At 48.1% G+C, this 17,782-nt stretch overlaps 6 protein-coding genes across 6 annotated transcripts; 3 read left to right on the top strand and 3 right to left on the bottom strand.

The window, feature by feature from the left end:
* Positions 1-1,565: 1,565 nt before the first annotated feature.
* LOC115945173 (histone H3) lies at positions 1,566-2,018 on the bottom strand. The gene has a single exon (NM_001374542.1). The coding sequence runs from the start codon at positions 2,008-2,010 to the stop codon at positions 1,600-1,602; it is 411 nt and encodes a 136-aa protein (NP_001361471.1). The 5' UTR covers positions 2,011-2,018; the 3' UTR covers positions 1,566-1,599.
* A 961-nt stretch (positions 2,019-2,979) lies between these two features.
* Positions 2,980-3,537, bottom strand: H2AC19 (H2A clustered histone 19). Its single transcript, XM_002686054.6, has one exon. The coding sequence runs from the start codon at positions 3,481-3,483 to the stop codon at positions 3,091-3,093; it is 393 nt and encodes a 130-aa protein (XP_002686100.1). The 5' UTR covers positions 3,484-3,537; the 3' UTR covers positions 2,980-3,090.
* A 241-nt stretch (positions 3,538-3,778) lies between these two features.
* On the top strand, positions 3,779-5,813 carry H2BC20 (H2B clustered histone 20). The gene has a single exon (XM_024989975.2). The coding sequence runs from the start codon at positions 3,837-3,839 to the stop codon at positions 4,215-4,217; it is 381 nt and encodes a 126-aa protein (XP_024845743.1). The 5' UTR covers positions 3,779-3,836; the 3' UTR covers positions 4,218-5,813.
* Positions 5,814-13,418: 7,605 nt separating this feature from the next.
* Positions 13,419-14,183, bottom strand: H2BC19 (H2B clustered histone 19). The gene is given in 1 exon segment (NM_001037469.2): positions 13,419-14,183. A coding segment is annotated over 1 exon segment (381 nt). The 5' UTR covers positions 14,148-14,183; the 3' UTR covers positions 13,419-13,766.
* A 263-nt stretch (positions 14,184-14,446) lies between these two features.
* H2AC18 (H2A clustered histone 18) lies at positions 14,447-15,004 on the top strand. Its single transcript, XM_002686056.6, has one exon. It carries the CDS (start codon positions 14,501-14,503, stop codon positions 14,891-14,893), a length of 393 nt encoding a protein of 130 aa, XP_002686102.1. The 5' UTR covers positions 14,447-14,500; the 3' UTR covers positions 14,894-15,004.
* A 917-nt stretch (positions 15,005-15,921) lies between these two features.
* On the top strand, positions 15,922-16,405 carry H3C14 (H3 clustered histone 14). The gene has a single exon (XM_015463024.3). It carries the CDS (start codon positions 15,974-15,976, stop codon positions 16,382-16,384), a length of 411 nt encoding a protein of 136 aa, XP_015318510.1. The 5' UTR covers positions 15,922-15,973; the 3' UTR covers positions 16,385-16,405.
* Positions 16,406-17,782: the final 1,377 nt, after the last annotated feature.

Consider the following 17,782-nt stretch of genomic DNA (forward strand, 5'->3'; position numbering starts at 1 on the left):
GCTTGAGTCTCGTGTAACATGGCCTCTGCTCTCCACCCCCCGAGGTGAACAGCTTTGTTCCTACAAGACAGAAAGAGACCTTAGACTTCCACTGTCCTGTGGCGCAGGAATCCACTCCTCTGAGGCAGCGTCAAATCTCTGCTCTCAAATCCTAAGGCCGGGGGATGGGTGCAAGGAGGAGGCTCTGTTGCAGGCTCTGTTCTGCCTTCCATTGGTTCAGTGCCTCCCTGCTCTTCAATTCCGAGAGCCTTGAGCTGAATAACTTCTCAAATAACTAAACAGAGCTCAGGCCTGTGCACCTCAGGATGTCTCCAGGAAGAATCCGTCTCCTGCTGTGGAGCGGAGAACAATACCGACAAGACCGAGTTGTCAGGTAGTGACCTAGATTATGGTGGCCTACGAACCCCGGTCCATTCATCCTCTTCTTCCCCTTGCTGTTCCTTCGGGCAGGTCAAACCCACTCGACTGTCCGAACTGAATGCCCGGCCGGAGACACAAGATCCTTCTCCATCCTTTGGTCTATTCCAGCACAGAGCTAGTGGTACTTGTCTGAGTTGTGTTGGTATTTGAAAGGAGCAAGGTTGAGGAAAGTGAGAATGTCAAGGGCTTAAAATACTAGACAAAATCGTTCAGGCTTGCGCGGGAATCTTGACAGAAAGTAGGGTAAGGGGATGAATAGCATCCGCTAATGTTTTCCCTGAGGGAAGTCCTAGCATTACCGTCATTCAACCTGCTGCCAGGGTCAAGAATGCCGCACTTTACCCCGCAGAAATGGGCCTGGACGAGGAGGCGATTTCCCTCCCTCCCAAGCGGGAGATTCACGCCAGCGGGAGGGGCCCTTTCCGGCGCGGGTGAGGAGGTCAGATCTGCGCCCGGCTCTCAGCCGCCTAAAAAGCCAGCCCCGCCTGCTCTAGCCCGCGAATCCTGAGTCCCCTAATCGCTCCGCCTCCCCTGCCCCCACCCACGCTCCCGGGACAAATTACAGTTCTGGGCTACAGCCCAGCTCCAAGACTCCCCAGAACACGAGCCTACCGGACGTCTTGGCCGCGCCCAAGAAAGCAGCGGCAGCCTCGCCAGTTCAGATAAGCACTTGACACTCCGGAAGACCGCCAGCAAGCAGGGGCTTAAACCGGTTACATGGCCTTTAGCCTTTGTGTTGGGAGTCGTGTTTTGCGCACTCTAGTGTCCTCCCGTCCCTAGCGCGCCTTCCCCTCCCGGAGCGTGCAAGGGCCTGCCAGAAGAAAATCTAGCCACCTCTAAGCGGCGAACTTGGACGTTCTAGGGCGCCCAAGGAAGAAGCGGCAACCCGCCAGGCCAGACAAGCACACTGACCCAACTCTTAAGTTACTGACATCTGGGAAGGCAGCAGCGAGCAAAGGTTTAGACTGGATAACTGGCCTTTAGCCTATGTCTGTTCGGAGTCCAGAGCTTTGCGCGCTCTAAGGTCCTCCCGTCTTGAGCGCGCCCTACCCTCCCGGAGTATGCGAAGGTCTGCCTAAAGAGCCTGGACAAGTGACACAGCTTCTTTCAAGTGTAGTCGTGGGTGGCTCTGAAAAGAGCCTTTGGATTTGATGGAACCTCGAGCACAGCGCACACTTCTTAAGCCCGCTCCCCGCGGATGCGGCGAGCCAGCTGGATGTCTTTGGGCATGATGGTCACGCGCTTGGCGTGGATGGCGCACAGGTTCGTGTCTTCAAACAGCCCCACCAGGTAGGCCTCGCTCGCCTCCTGCAGCGCCATCACGGCCGAGCTCTGGAAGCGCAGGTCCGTCTTGAAGTCCTGCGCGATCTCGCGCACCAGCCGCTGGAACGGCAGCTTGCGGATCAGCAGCTCGGTCGACTTCTGGTAGCGTCGGATCTCCCGCAGGGCCACGGTACCCGGCCGGTAGCGATGCGGCTTCTTGACGCCGCCCGTGGCCGGCGCGCTCTTGCGAGCCGCCTTGGTGGCCAGCTGCTTCCGCGGGGCCTTGCCACCGGTCGACTTGCGGGCAGTCTGCTTTGTACGAGCCATAGCGAACCAAGACGCGAAATTACGGGACCAGCGCCGCGCAGGAAGAGTAACCAGGGGTGCGGCCGCTGCAGCAGTCTTTATAGGCAGTCTTTTCCCAGTTGGGCGGGACAATACTTGAAAGTCCCGCGCTGGCTATCCATTGGCTGGGACGTCGTTCTCTTTAGCGCCACTGACTGGCTTGGGCCGACTCCTCCCTACCCCGCCCCCTCCGCCCCACCGCCCCACCGCCCCACCGCCCATCGGCCTCCCTTTCTACTTTCCAGTTTGCCTAGTTTTTCCCTCTCCTCGGTTTTCATTTATTTCAGGGTGAGAGTCATATTTGAGAACAGCTGTGACAATGTTCCTTCTCAGTCCCTTAGAACACACTACTTACGATACCCTCTTGCTTTCTACGCTAACTCCCAAACTGAACCTCGACCTGTTTGCACCACCCCCGCCCCCAGCACCCTGAACGCAGTTACCTTTCCAGAGGTCTCCTAGTCTAGTTGGCTGGACGGATCTTGGTTTGTTTTCCTCCTTTCGGTGCTTTAAAGATCGGAAAGTTATCTCCCCCGCGGCAGGGCGCGAGATCCCGTTTCTAAAAGCCGAACCGGGGACCTCTATCTCCACCGCTAAGGCATCTTTATCCCTTTAAGATAGTAGACTTAAGTCAAAAACCCAGGTCCGCCAATTTCTTCACATCTGTCCGCTTCCCTAACACACTGGGGTGTCCGAGATGTATGCGTGTGTGAGAGAACATCCCGCTGATACTTAGACCTCCTCGAGTTGGGCAAAGGCCTGGGGAACAACTGGTGTTGAACCCTAGACATCCGACTCCCAAACATAAACCATCGCGGAGCACTTAGAACTGAAGCGACCGTGGCGCGCTCAAGTTTCCTACCTTCACCTGGCTTAAATCCTAGGTTTTACGGTCCACCACAACCCAGGCTGGGCTCCCCGTTTACTACCGACAAGGTTGGAATCGAAAAGTTATTGTTAACAACTCTTTATTTGAAAGCGTGGGTGGCTCTGAAAAGAGCCTTTTGATTTTACAGATGCCCCTTCTACAGGAGAGCTGGGTAGGACTTGCGGAGACCGGCCTCACTTGCCCTTTGCCTTGTGGTGGCTCTCAGTCTTCTTCGGGAGCAACACGGCCTGGATATTGGGCAAAACGCCGCCCTGGGCGATGGTGACCTTGCCCAACAGCTTGTTCAGCTCCTCGTCGTTGCGGATGGCCAGCTGCAGGTGACGAGGGATGATGCGCGTCTTCTTGTTGTCTCGCGCCGCATTGCCCGCCAGCTCCAGGATTTCGGCGGTCAGGTACTCCAAGACCGCCGCCATGTAGACGGGCGCGCCGGCCCCCACCCGCTCAGCGTAGTTGCCTTTGCGCAGCAGGCGGTGCACCCGCCCTACCGGGAACTGCAAGCCTGCGCGAGACGAGCGCGACTTGGCCTTGGCGCGGGCCTTGCCGCCTTGCTTGCCACGACCAGACATGACAGCGACACCCACTAACAATTGCTCCCGCCAAACGCCCGACAAACTCGCCCTCCACGGCCCCACTTCACCCTTTTATAGGCAGAACGGCGATTGCCTGTGAAGCACTTTGATTGGCTACAGCACATCTTCGGCCTCGTGACCAATAGGATAGCGCAGTCAGAATCCACTCATTTACATAACCTTGTCTCCCTCGCGAGAGAGCCACTGAAATCTCGCCAATCGCAACGGGGCGTGATCAGAACCTTAATTTGCCTACAGTCTCTATAAGTACCGAGTCGCTGCCGGTCCGCCCGGGTGCTCCCTGTTGCCGTCTGCGTTTTTGGTAATCTGTGCAGCTTGTGTTTGCAGTTATGCCCGAGCCGGCAAAATCCGCTCCCGCGCCCAAAAAGGGCTCCAAGAAAGCCGTCACCAAAGCCCAGAAAAAGGACGGCAAGAAGCGCAAGCGCAGCCGCAAGGAGAGTTATTCCGTCTACGTGTACAAGGTGTTGAAACAGGTGCACCCGGACACCGGCATCTCGTCCAAAGCCATGGGCATCATGAACTCATTTGTCAACGACATCTTCGAGCGCATCGCGGGCGAAGCGTCGCGCTTGGCGCATTACAACAAGCGCTCGACCATCACGTCCCGGGAGATCCAGACGGCCGTGCGACTTCTGCTGCCTGGCGAGCTGGCCAAGCACGCCGTGTCCGAGGGCACCAAGGCGGTCACCAAGTACACCAGCTCCAAGTGAGTCCTTGTCGGGACTCGGCGCTCGCTCGAGTTGCCCAGCCACTTGACGTTCTAAAGGTTCTTTTCAGAGCCACCCACCTTCTCAGTAGAAGCAGCTGTCATCTTTATTTTTGTTGTCTATTATGGTACTTTTTTGTACCGCCGATTTTTTTTTCTAGTAAGAACTGTCCTTTCCCTTAGGATGAAGAGGAAAAACTCCAGAAAGGACCAAGTCTTGTCAATTACTCTAGAACTAGCTAGAGTAACTGTTTACTCATGCAAGTAACTTACCTTTTCCAGTAAAACCGTGAGAGATGGATGGTCAGTGTAAATCTACTCAGGAGGATGGGGAGGGAGGGTGGAAAGTTAAGCATTAGTTACTTTACAGCAGATAGAGTGGGTCAACTCAAGTTCATTTTTCTTGAGCTCAAAAACCAAATTTAATGTTACTTTAAAAGCAATATTTTGATACCATGCCCCAGCATGAATAGAAAACAGTGCACCTGGTTATCTCGATTCCATTTGTCCACTGAAAAATGCACAACCTGAGTTAAGAATTGTGTTTTATTCAATAACTTGTGGACCTAAGCCAAGTAGATGGACTTCCCTTGTGGTTTAGATGGTAAAGAATCCGCCTGCAGTGCAGGAGACCTGTGTTTGATCCCTGGGTTAGGAAGATCCCCTGGAGAAGAGAATGGCTACCCACTCCAGTATTCTTTCTTGCAGAATTCTATGGACAGAGGAGGCTAGCAGACTACAGCCCATGGTGTGGCAAAGGCTCAGACGTAACTGAGTGACTGACACTTCTAAGCCCAGGAGACAGCCTTTCAAATAGCACTGAGGGGCTGTTTTGAGAAGGTAAGGGAGGAACCAGAATATATAGCAGTTTTGCAAAAACAAACCAGATAGTTGAATATTCATCAAAAGATTTCTGCTAAAGAAGAAATCTCAATGAATTTAGCACTTCTTTATTTTGTGTATGGAAAGTTGGAAGAGCAGGCTGACTGAGATCATTCCTTGATACACATTTTAACTATCTAGGACCCGTATCCTGTTTTTCTCCATCCTGAATCCCAGGATGACTAGAGTGGCTGCAGTGGCTGATGGCTTGATGGCCACATCCTTTGATTACAGATATGGCAGTTGACATTTTTCATCCACACATAGTTAAAGTAATTTTTAATCTATACATACTTCTTGTCTCACTTTGCTATTCCTTTCAGGTGCCTACACTGAAGTCAATGTTTTGCCCAAATTCTAGATATTAAGCAACATTGTTAGAAAAAGGTTATACAAAAGCCATTGTTATCCATAGTAAATCCCGCCCCCCCCCCCCCCCCCCAGATATTGATATCAACACAATTCCCTATAGTTGTAGTTTTGCTGTTTTATAATTTGAGTAAAGAAGCAAGAAGGAAAGAGGCTTTATAGTCAGGGATTTCAAGAACCTGGGCCTGCCAATCATAAAATGTGCTCCAGAGACTTTATCCAGCAGCTTTTTTGTTGTTGTTAAACCTACTTAGCCTTAAAAATACTTTCCCCTTCCCTGGAACAATTCCCTCCTCTGAAAACAGAGACACCAAAAATGAGAGAATAAAGGCCCTCACCTTTTTTTAGACTAGATGGTTAAAAAGCAGTGTTTCCTACAAACAATTCAAAGGCCATTGGATCTTTAATTTACCTGTCTACCCTTCAAACCCTACATACTTCCATTGAATCCAAATCACCAGGCCTCAGTGGGCGGTGGAGGGTTGGGGGTTGGGGGTGGGGCAAGGATGAACAGTCTATGGAACAAGTCAAGTAATTCAAATGTTTGATAACCACTGACAGATCAATTACAAGATTCCCATATTGCTTGGGAAGAACTTGTTCAGTTTGCAGTTCCCACCCTAGATATTTTCTTTCTTTTTTCCTAATTGTCCTTTCCCAGAACTGTTTGTAAAGCGACATGAAAAACTAGTTTCATTTATTCCCTCATTAATACAGAGTACCAAATATTGCATAGAACTTAACATTTTCTGCCTTTACTAGGATTTAAAAACACATTTTAAAGAAGGTAAAATGAGAACAGAAGATAAAGTACTGCAAGGTATAAAGGTGAAACTTCCTAGAAAAAAAAAAAGTTAAGCTCACTACAAGCACCCTTTTATTCATTTTTTCTTATGTATGTACATAGAATCCCAAATATTATCTTCCAGCATTATTTTCATTACCTCTCATCTGTCCCACCCAATCAAAAACAGGTAACTTGTCTCCTAGTTATTGTACTAAATCCATACTTTCTTCGGTCCCAGAAAACATTTCCTTGCTTTTGACCTGCCTTGCTTGGATCTCCTGAGAGGTGAGGCAGGTTGCTTGGAGCTTGAAAAGTTCAGATAAAGCACGGTAATGTGGAGGAAAGACAGAAAGATGATAGGGGAAAGTTTGAGTTTACAGGATAAAAATAAAACAAATATTCTAAGAGGCATGCAGGATGTTGGGTAGATAACCTAATTACAAGTGGGTGAGATAATGGTCAGTATTTGGTTCTGAGGACTCAAAATATGAATAGGAAAGCAGAATACAACTGGTCTGAAACATGGAGAAATCCAAGACTCAATGCAACTTTATTACCCATCAATCAATAGTTCCTTTAGCACCAGCATTACACTTACAAGTGTGAAAGCAAAACTGACACCTTGTCTAGCTTCCTTTATGCATATCACTTCTCACAATATGGGAGAGGGAAAAAATTCATACTGAGATAAAGCAATAAAATAGCAATAAACAGAAAAAATCCCTGTCTGTATAAAACTACATTCTAGTTGATGAATGCTGAGAATAAGCGAAAGAAGGAAAAGAATAATAGTATATTTAGGAGGTGATCTGTACAGCAGAATATTGAGTGTGGATGACAGATCTGATCAGTTAATATTTGAACAGAGGCATGAATGAAAAAAAGTGAGCCATAGGATAACTTAGAGAAGTGTATTCTAAGAACAAAGGCCCTGAGGTAGGTATAAGTTTGAGAAGTTCAAAGAATAAGCAAGGCCACTGAGGCTGGAGAACAGTGAGCAAAGGAAAGATGTGCAGGGAGATAGGATCAGAAAGGTAGGTGAAAGTCAGATCGTGTGTGCCTTTGAGGGGCCTCCTAGGCCATTGGAAAGATTTTGTCTTTAATTTGAAGTTAAGTTGGAGTGCCTTTGGAGAGTTCCATCATGAGAGAGTTCCATGACATTATTTGACTCATGCTAAAGCTCACCCAGGATACTATGTTAAAAAATAGACTATAGGAGAGCAAGAGTAGAGGCAGGAAGAATATAAAAGAGGCTATAGTAACACTCAGGAGAGAGATGGGTGGTAGCCATGGAGATAGTGAGAAGTAGTCAAGATATATTTTAAATGAAATTGATGAATTGTACGTAGGTTATGAATGAAAGAGAGGAGTCAAGGATTAATTGCAGGTTCTTGGACTGAGCACTTGGAAAGAGCTGCAACTTACTGATAAAAGAGGCAAGTAGGTTTGGAGGGGGAAAGCCTAGAGTAATATCTTAGGCAAAATGTTGAGATTCCTGGTTGCTATCCAAGTGGAAATATCAAATAAGAAATACCAAATTCCCAAGTTGGGAATATGAAATTTGAGAATCTGGAGTTCAGGAAAGAGAAAGGGGTTAGATTTTAAAATCCCACTTCTTGCTCGTTTATAGGGTTCTACCCTTTCTTTCCTGGTGTAGGAAATGGTGTTCTTGCCTGGAGAATCCCCTTGGACAGGAGCCTGGCAGACTATAGTCCATGGGGTCTCAAAGAGTCAGACATGACTGAGCAACTAAGCAGAGCACCCTTTCTGGAAGCTTTTAGAATCAATTTAACATGTCTAGATACATTTTCCCCCCTCATATCTAACTTTGGCCTTAGTATTTCACTAAAATTTGGACGTATTTGGGAGCCCTATTCTACCTACCCCAGCTGTTGACTGTTGTTATGCATTGAACTGTGTCTCGCTAAAAGATAATGCTGAAGTCTAACTCCCTGGTGCCTTAGAATGTGGCCTAATTTGAAAATGGGATCTTTGTAGATGTAATCAGTTAATAAGGTCATTAGGGTCTAATTCATAAGGTCTAATCCAATATGACTGATGTCCTTGAAATGTAGAAATGCACAAGAAGAAAACTGAGACAAATGGGGTTACGCTGTTGTAAACCACAAGATACCTGGGGCTACCAGAAGCTGAAGACAAGGAAGGATCCTGGCAAAGAGGGACAGGGCCCTGCCAACATGTTGACTTTAAACTTCAGAATGATGACTGAGTACATTTCTGAGAAACAACATTTCTGTTGTTTTAAGCCACTCAGTTTTGTGGGGCTTTGTTATGGCAGTCCTAAGAAACCAATGTAAACTAAAAATTTTAATAATAGAATTATATTATTTAATTTTAAATAAAATTTTAGATTTTTAAAAATTCCTAGACATTCCTTCTTAACAATTCCTTCTTAACAGTAGTATTAATCCCTGGCCTGGTCAAATACTGGTTTTAAAACTTGGACATTTAGTATAAATATATAGTTCTATTTTTCCTTATCTGCCTTATTTGGCCTCTTTGAGGCCTTCCAAGATAAAAGGTGTGTTGTCTTTCCTTTTATTCTGGGGAACTATTTATTACTGTTTCTCAAATAGTTCAAGATCCCAGTTAGTTTAAATAGTATGTCATACAAACTGGCTTCACTGGATGTCCAAAAGTACAGCAGGGCTCAGAGGGTGGCTGAACTCTGAATGGCTCAGTTCTCCAATTCTCCCCCTCAGCAGTTGCCCTCCTGAGTGCTGTCTACAGTTATTCTTGCCTTCATACCCACATGACCCTCCATCTTGCTGCTGCCTCTTGAAAACAAAGAAGTTTCTTTAACAAAAGATAAGAGCAATCTACATTCCCCTACTCCAGGGTACCTCTGGGCCGCTATCTTATCTGCGGTGGCATTAGATTAGAAATATAGTGCAAAATAAATGTAATGCACTTGAATCATCCCCAAACCATCCCCCCTCCACCACTGGTCGGTGGAAAAATTTTTTGTCTCCCACAAAATTGGTCTCTGGTGCCAAAAGGGTTGGGGAACCCCTGCCCTACTCAGTCCAACTGCTGAAATGTTTGTGCTAATCAAATTGGTCTAAATTTTTTGAGCTAATCAATGTGGAAAGTGGTTGGGACTACGTTTAAACCAATCAGGCCAAGGTTAAGAACTGAGATAATCTCTCTCTTCCGGGGAACACACAGTGGCTGCTGCTGCTGCTAAGTCGCTTCAGTCAAGTCTCCTAGCGACCCCATGGACTGCAGCCCACCAGGCCCCTCCATCCATGGGATTTTCCAGGCAAGAGTGCTGGAGTGGGTTGCCATTGCCTTCTCCGACACAGTGGCAGTGATTCTCAAAACTGACTGCTCATTGGAGTCACGTGGGGAGCTTTTTAAAAATTCTAATGGATGAAAGTGAAAGTCACTCAATCTAACTTTTGCGACCCCACGGACTATATAGTCCATGGAGTTCTCTAGGCCAGAATACTGGAGTAGGTGGCCTTTCCCTTCTCCAGAGATCCCAACCCAGGGATCAAATCCAGGTCTCTCGCATTGCTAGTGGATTCTTTACCAGCTGAGCCACAAGGGAAGCCCTAAGTGAAGTGAAAGTTGCTCAGTCGTGTGCGAGTCTTTGAGACTATACAGTCCGTGGAATTCTCCAGGCCAGAATACTGGAGTGGGTAGCCTTTCCCTTCTCTAAGGGATCTTCCCAACTAATGGATGGCTATATTCTAAATCACTTAAATCAGAATTTCTGGGGATAGCACCAAGACATCAGTATTTCTAAGAGTCCTCCAGGTACAATGGGCCGTTGTTTTTGCCAAAAGTTTTCACTTTTGTCTCAGGTTCAAAGGATTTGTTAACAGAATAAGCCATTTGTTATATACAAGTAAATAATACAAATATTAGAGAATTATCTAGCTTACTTTCAATATACTAACATTAAATGAAAAGAAAAACAGAAAGAGCAGAGGATACATCACCAAATTGGGTTTTGACCAACATCCAGACTTAATTAGCACTGGGAAGTCCTGTGTCACAGAACATCTGGAGTCCCAATTGGGGAAAGGTCCCAGGCCGTGCGTCCACTCCATGGGTGAGATTGCAGTTTGGGGTTCCCACTTATAACCCCAGGACAGATATCATCATCAATCTGTGACCAAATTGCAAGGCTGGTTTCATGTTAATGCTATTTGTTTGCTTATTTAACTTATATGCAGAGTGTGTATATATATATATATATATATATATTTATATATACTCTAAGTATATATACCCATATATACTTATATATACCCATCATGTGAAATGGGTCCAGGTTGGAATGGGTCCATCCATCCAGGCTGGATGAAGCACAAGCTGGAATCAAGATTGCCGGGAGACAGACAAATGGCTGAGAAAGTTGTGGTACATACACACAATGGAATATTACTCAGCTATAAAAAATAGTGCATTTGAGTCAGATCTAATGAGGTGGATGAAACTGGAGCCCATTATACAGAATGAAGTCAGAAAGAAAAACACCAATACAGTATATTAATGCATATATATGGAATTTAGAAAGATGGTAATGACAACCCTATATGCAAAAGAGACACAGATGTAAAGAACAGACTTTTGGACTCTGTGGGAGGTGAGGGTGGGATGATTTGAGAGAATAGCATTGAAACATGTTACTACCATATGTGAAATAGATGACCAGTCCAAGTTGGATGCACGAAGCAGGGCACTCAAAGCTGGTTCACTGGGCCAACCCAGAGGGGTGGGATGGGGAGGGAGTTCGGAGGGGGGTTCAGGACAGGGGGACACATGTACACCTGTGGCTGATTCATGTCAATGTATGGCAAAAACCACCACAATATTGTAATTAGCCTCCAATTAAAATTAATTAAAAAGATTGCTGGGAGAAATAATATCAATAACCTCAGATACCCAGATGACACCACCCTTATGGCAGAAAGCAAAAAAGAACTAAAGAGCCTCTTGATGAAAGTGAGAAGAGGAGAGAGTGAAAAAGCTGGTTTAAAACTCAACACTCAAAAAACAATGATCATAGCATCCAGTCCCATCACTTCATGGCAAATAGATGGGGAAACAATGAAAACAGTGACAGACTTTCTTTTCTTGGGCTCCAAAATCACTGCAGATGGTGACTTCAGCCATGAAATTAAAAGACACTTGCTCCTTGGAAGAAAAGCTATGACAAACCTAGACTGCATATTCAAAAGCAGAGACATTACTTTGCCAACAAAGGTCCATCTAGTCAAAGCTATGGTTGTTCCAGTAGTCATGATGGATGTGAGAGTTGGACCATTAAGAAAGCTGAGCACTGAAGAACTGATGCTTTTGAACTGTGGTGTTGGAGAAGACTCTTGAGAGTCCCTTGGACTGCAAGGAGATCCAACCAGTCCATCCTAAAGGAGATCAGTCTTGAGTGTTCATTGGAAGGACTGATGCTGAAGCTGAAACTCCAATACTTTGGCCACCTGATGTGAAGAAGTGACTCATTTGAAAATACCCTGATGCTGGGAAAGATTGAAGATGGGAGAAGGGGACGACAGAGGATGAGATGGTTGGATGGACATGAATTTGAGCAAGCTCCAGGAGTTGGCATGCTGCCATCCATGGGGTCACAGAGTCGGACACGGCTGAGCAATTTAACTGAACTGAACTTTGTCTTGTAAAACTTAGATTGTTGTTCAGTCTGGGGCTTGATTGGCCAGGCCCCCTCCACGGGCTCAAAAATCTCAAAATTCTTTCCCCATCTTATCTAAGGTGCTGCAAGTCTTGCACTCACAGCAGGCAGTCACTCCCGGTCACTCCCAGTCGGGGCAGTGTCCAGGCAGGTTAGAAGCAAGATCAGAGGCCTGCTCTGCTCTTTTGCCTCTGAAGCTTGAAGAAGACAACTTCTATTTTATTTCCCTAACAGCAAGTTTGAGAACTACATACATAAGGGATTAGGTGAGTTCCTTAATGAAAATCAGCATGCAACTAGAAAAACAGAAGAAAAATGCTACATAGTAGTTGACAGTCCTATAATGTATATTATTGACTAAGTTATACTTCATAACATAAGAAATCAAGTCTTGAAGAATACTTTAAGGAAACACATAAGAAGAAATGAAAGTCTACAAGAACACTTTCAACTAAGTTTGAGTGCCACAACATAAGATCCTGCATGCCGCAACTAAGACCCTTAGCAGACAAATAATTTTTTAAAAAAGAATACTTTGACGTGATAGCCTTCATCTCCATTGCTGTGTTTACAGTGTGGACAAAGACTGTAACCTGCCATTTCAGTAAACAAAGGATGTTGTGGCCAAAAAGTCATCAGCCTCAGCAGCTGTCTCCTCAGTGCAACCTGAGGGAATTAGGACAGAGCAAAACAAGATAATGGCCCTACATAACCCTGAGAGTTGGTGATGGACAGGGAGGCCTGGCATGCTGCAATTCATGGGGTCGCAAAGAGTCGGACACGACTGAGCGACTGAACTGAACTTAGTGTCTGAAGAGTCCACTTTTAATGAATTTTCAGGTAATGCTAATACTGCTGGTCTTTAGACCAGATTTTGACTCACTTCTCTAACCTGTGACACTGTAATAGCCTTCTAGTTGCTTTCCTTGCTTCTACTGTGAACTACCTAGGATCTATGATCCACAAAGCAACCAAAGTGATTAAGGTTAATCTCTACAGGAAGCAATCTAACAGTTCCCAAAACATTAAAATGAAACTGCAGCTAGTCTCCTTTGCACACCCAACTGTATTATAACTTTCTGCTCCTTTAAGATTTCAGACTTTTTACTGCTTTGGAAAATATGCATAATTTGTTTCCATTGTATGGTCAAGTTCTTTATATACGGCAAGCTTTTTTGAGTGGTAATTCTCTGGGGAGAACACTATCACTGAAAATTAGGCACGTTTTATGTGATTTGCCATGAGGCAGAGCAAAGGCAGCAAAACGGTTAGTTCTTGGGTATCATATCCAAGCTTCAATTTCCCTAACAGGGGAATCTACACATAAACTGGGCACCCATGTGCTTGTGAATGCAGGATGTATAAACTCAAGGAATTTGTTAGTACCAAGTGTAAGCTAAATTATCCCGTTTTGTACACAACACAGAACATGTTCTACAAAAATTCAGTACCACATCGTTATATCACTTCGGAGCACTAGACAGTCGCACCATGGATATTGAAACTTTTTAATCTTGTATGCTGAAATTCATAAAAAGCAACATCATCGAAAAAGCCAGTTTCAACAGCAGTTCTTTGAGAAAACTTAGCACATCTATACCCTATTATATTCTCCCACAAAACTAGATAATCATACTTATTCCCTCATTGTATCTAAAGGAATAAGGATATTTGTACTTAATGAGTGAAAACCAGTACAAAAAGCTGGGCAGCAGAAAACCTGTGTAAAACAAAATGACAGCTGCTTCTACTGAGAAGGTGGGTGGCTCTGAAAAGAACCTTTAGAACGTCAAGTGGCTGGGCAACTCGAGCGAGCGCCGAGTCCCGACAAGGACTCACTTGGAGCTGGTGTACTTGGTGACCGCCTTGGTGCCCTCGGACACGGCGTGCTTGGCCAGCTCGCCGGGCAGCAGAAGTCGCACGGCCGTCTGGATCTCCCGGGACGTGATGGTCGAGCGCTTGTTGTAATGCGCCAAGCGCGACGCTTCGCCCGCGATGCGCTCGAAGATGTCGTTGACAAATGAGTTCATGATGCCCATGGCTTTGGACGAGATGCCGGTGTCCGGGTGCACCTGTTTCAACACCTTGTACACGTAGACGGAATAACTCTCCTTGCGGCTGCGCTTGCGCTTCTTGCCGTCCTTTTTCTGGGCTTTGGTGACGGCTTTCTTGGAGCCCTTTTTGGGCGCGGGAGCGGATTTTGCCGGCTCGGGCATAACTGCAAACACAAGCTGCACAGATTACCAAAAACGCAGACGGCAACAGGGAGCACCCGGGCGGACCGGCAGCGACTCGGTACTTATAGAGACTGTAGGCAAATTAAGGTTCTGATCACGCCCCGTTGCGATTGGCGAGATTTCAGTGGCTCTCTCGCGAGGGAGACAAGGTTATGTAAATGAGTGGATTCTGACTGCGCTATCCTATTGGTCACGAGGCCGAAGATGTGCTGTAGCCAATCAAAGTGCTTCACAGGCAATCGCCGTTCTGCCTATAAAAGGGTGAAGTGGGGCCGTGGAGGGCGAGTTTGTCGGGCGTTTGGCGGGAGCAATTGTTAGTGGGTGTCGCTGTCATGTCTGGTCGTGGCAAGCAAGGCGGCAAGGCCCGCGCCAAGGCCAAGTCGCGCTCGTCTCGCGCAGGCTTGCAGTTCCCGGTAGGGCGGGTGCACCGCCTGCTGCGCAAAGGCAACTACGCTGAGCGGGTGGGGGCCGGCGCGCCCGTCTACATGGCGGCGGTCTTGGAGTACCTGACCGCCGAAATCCTGGAGCTGGCGGGCAATGCGGCGCGAGACAACAAGAAGACGCGCATCATCCCTCGTCACCTGCAGCTGGCCATCCGCAACGACGAGGAGCTGAACAAGCTGTTGGGCAAGGTCACCATCGCCCAGGGCGGCGTTTTGCCCAATATCCAGGCCGTGTTGCTCCCGAAGAAGACTGAGAGCCACCACAAGGCAAAGGGCAAGTGAGGCCGGTCTCCGCAAGTCCTACCCAGCTCTCCTGTAGAAGGGGCATCTGTAAAATCAAAAGGCTCTTTTCAGAGCCACCCACGCTTTCAAATAAAGAGTTGTTAACAATAACTTTTCGATTCCAACCTTGTCGGTAGTAAACGGGGAGCCCAGCCTGGGTTGTGGTGGACCGTAAAACCTAGGATTTAAGCCAGGTGAAGGTAGGAAACTTGAGCGCGCCACGGTCGCTTCAGTTCTAAGTGCTCCGCGATGGTTTATGTTTGGGAGTCGGATGTCTAGGGTTCAACACCAGTTGTTCCCCAGGCCTTTGCCCAACTCGAGGAGGTCTAAGTATCAGCGGGATGTTCTCTCACACACGCATACATCTCGGACACCCCAGTGTGTTAGGGAAGCGGACAGATGTGAAGAAATTGGCGGACCTGGGTTTTTGACTTAAGTCTACTATCTTAAAGGGATAAAGATGCCTTAGCGGTGGAGATAGAGGTCCCCGGTTCGGCTTTTAGAAACGGGATCTCGCGCCCTGCCGCGGGGGAGATAACTTTCCGATCTTTAAAGCACCGAAAGGAGGAAAACAAACCAAGATCCGTCCAGCCAACTAGACTAGGAGACCTCTGGAAAGGTAACTGCGTTCAGGGTGCTGGGGGCGGGGGTGGTGCAAACAGGTCGAGGTTCAGTTTGGGAGTTAGCGTAGAAAGCAAGAGGGTATCGTAAGTAGTGTGTTCTAAGGGACTGAGAAGGAACATTGTCACAGCTGTTCTCAAATATGACTCTCACCCTGAAATAAATGAAAACCGAGGAGAGGGAAAAACTAGGCAAACTGGAAAGTAGAAAGGGAGGCCGATGGGCGGTGGGGCGGTGGGGCGGTGGGGCGGAGGGGGCGGGGTAGGGAGGAGTCGGCCCAAGCCAGTCAGTGGCGCTAAAGAGAACGACGTCCCAGCCAATGGATAGCCAGCGCGGGACTTTCAAGTATTGTCCCGCCCAACTGGGAAAAGACTGCCTATAAAGACTGCTGCAGCGGCCGCACCCCTGGTTACTCTTCCTGCGCGGCGCTGGTCCCGTAATTTCGCGTCTTGGTTCGCTATGGCTCGTACAAAGCAGACTGCCCGCAAGTCGACCGGTGGCAAGGCCCCGCGGAAGCAGCTGGCCACCAAGGCGGCTCGCAAGAGCGCGCCGGCCACGGGCGGCGTCAAGAAGCCGCATCGCTACCGGCCGGGTACCGTGGCCCTGCGGGAGATCCGACGCTACCAGAAGTCGACCGAGCTGCTGATCCGCAAGCTGCCGTTCCAGCGGCTGGTGCGCGAGATCGCGCAGGACTTCAAGACGGACCTGCGCTTCCAGAGCTCGGCCGTGATGGCGCTGCAGGAGGCGAGCGAGGCCTACCTGGTGGGGCTGTTTGAAGACACGAACCTGTGCGCCATCCACGCCAAGCGCGTGACCATCATGCCCAAAGACATCCAGCTGGCTCGCCGCATCCGCGGGGAGCGGGCTTAAGAAGTGTGCGCTGTGCTCGAGGTTCCATCAAATCCAAAGGCTCTTTTCAGAGCCACCCACGACTACACTTGAAAGAAGCTGTGTCACTTGTCCAGGCTCTTTAGGCAGACCTTCGCATACTCCGGGAGGGTAGGGCGCGCTCAAGACGGGAGGACCTTAGAGCGCGCAAAGCTCTGGACTCCGAACAGACATAGGCTAAAGGCCAGTTATCCAGTCTAAACCTTTGCTCGCTGCTGCCTTCCCAGATGTCAGTAACTTAAGAGTTGGGTCAGTGTGCTTGTCTGGCCTGGCGGGTTGCCGCTGCTTCCTTGGGCGCCCTAGAACGTCCACCTTGGCTGCTTAGAGTTGGCCCTGTGTTTTCTTGTAGGTTGGGGCTCTTTTCCAGCGCCTTTGTGCTCCACTGTGGCCCACGATTGTAATTGTCCCGGGAGCAAGGTGAGCTGTGATTAAGTGCGGGGCGACTGGTGGTGTGGGGAGGTGGGTTGAGAGAAGGCGGAGTCACGGGAACGCTCGGGATTCGCGGGTCAAAGGGCTTTTGGGCGGCTGAGACCCGCGCACAGATTGGACCTTCTTACCGGTCCGGGCGCTTGGCACCCCCCATCCCCCGCCTCCGGAGGGATACCGCCACTCGGGTCCTGACCCACTTCCGCCGAGTAAAGTGCGGCATTTCATCGCTTCAAGTGCCAGTAATTTGAAGCCTCACTCCCACCCTCTACTTCTCAAAAGCCGGGGATGGAATGATAGGGTGATTGTACAGACCCTAAAGCCACTTTGGTGAGCTGGGTGTTAAAGGGATTGCTTTCCTGCCCAGTTCCACAAAGAGACTCCTGGAGGCTATCGCTTCAACCTCTGGTAGTGTCTATATCTGTTTCATTCAGACATGTGGGAAGTCTCTTCTCAGGTTTTGGGTTACTCAGTGAAAGGAAAGAAATGGGGCTCCGAGCTCAAGTTTGGGGAAGAGATCAAACAGGCAGAGCATGGTCTTCCTTTGGGGAAATGAAGTCCTCCCCACCCCCCCGCACCTCCCCCCACCCATTTCCCGCCCCCCACCCCCCAGCTTCGCCCCCGTTAGGAAATAGTGAGAGTGGAGGCCTGAGATGATTCTTGTACCATTTGGGCCGGGGGTGAGGGGGGGTGAAAGTGCAAGGCCTCTAATGGGCAGCAGAGTAGGGGCAAGGTCTTGCACAGCCCTTCTCCACAGATCTCAGACACAAAGGCTGTATAGGTCTTACCTTAACCTTCTCAGTCATCTATCTGAACTTGGACGAGGCCAAGGCCTGTTTTCTGTTTTGTCTCAGCACAGTGACAGGTTAAAAGCATTTGTTATAGAAGTCAGTGAGAATACAGAGGAGGGAAAAGGAAAGATACTTTTTTTTTTCTTCTTAAGCTTTAATTCAG

This window comes from Bos taurus, chromosome 3, assembly GCF_002263795.3.
Source record: "Bos taurus isolate L1 Dominette 01449 registration number 42190680 breed Hereford chromosome 3, ARS-UCD2.0, whole genome shotgun sequence".
Taxonomy (NCBI): Eukaryota; Metazoa; Chordata; class Mammalia; order Artiodactyla; family Bovidae; genus Bos; species Bos taurus.

Coding starts and splice junctions, on each gene's coding strand:
- H2AC19 (XM_002686054.6), bottom strand. CDS start 3,483: ATGTCTGGTCGTGGCAAGCAAGGCGGCAAGGCCCGCGCCAAGGCCAAG.
- H2AC18 (XM_002686056.6), top strand. CDS start 14,501: ATGTCTGGTCGTGGCAAGCAAGGCGGCAAGGCCCGCGCCAAGGCCAAG.
- H2BC20 (XM_024989975.2), top strand. CDS start 3,837: ATGCCCGAGCCGGCAAAATCCGCTCCCGCGCCCAAAAAGGGCTCCAAG.
- LOC115945173 (NM_001374542.1), bottom strand. CDS start 2,010: ATGGCTCGTACAAAGCAGACTGCCCGCAAGTCGACCGGTGGCAAGGCC.
- H3C14 (XM_015463024.3), top strand. CDS start 15,974: ATGGCTCGTACAAAGCAGACTGCCCGCAAGTCGACCGGTGGCAAGGCC.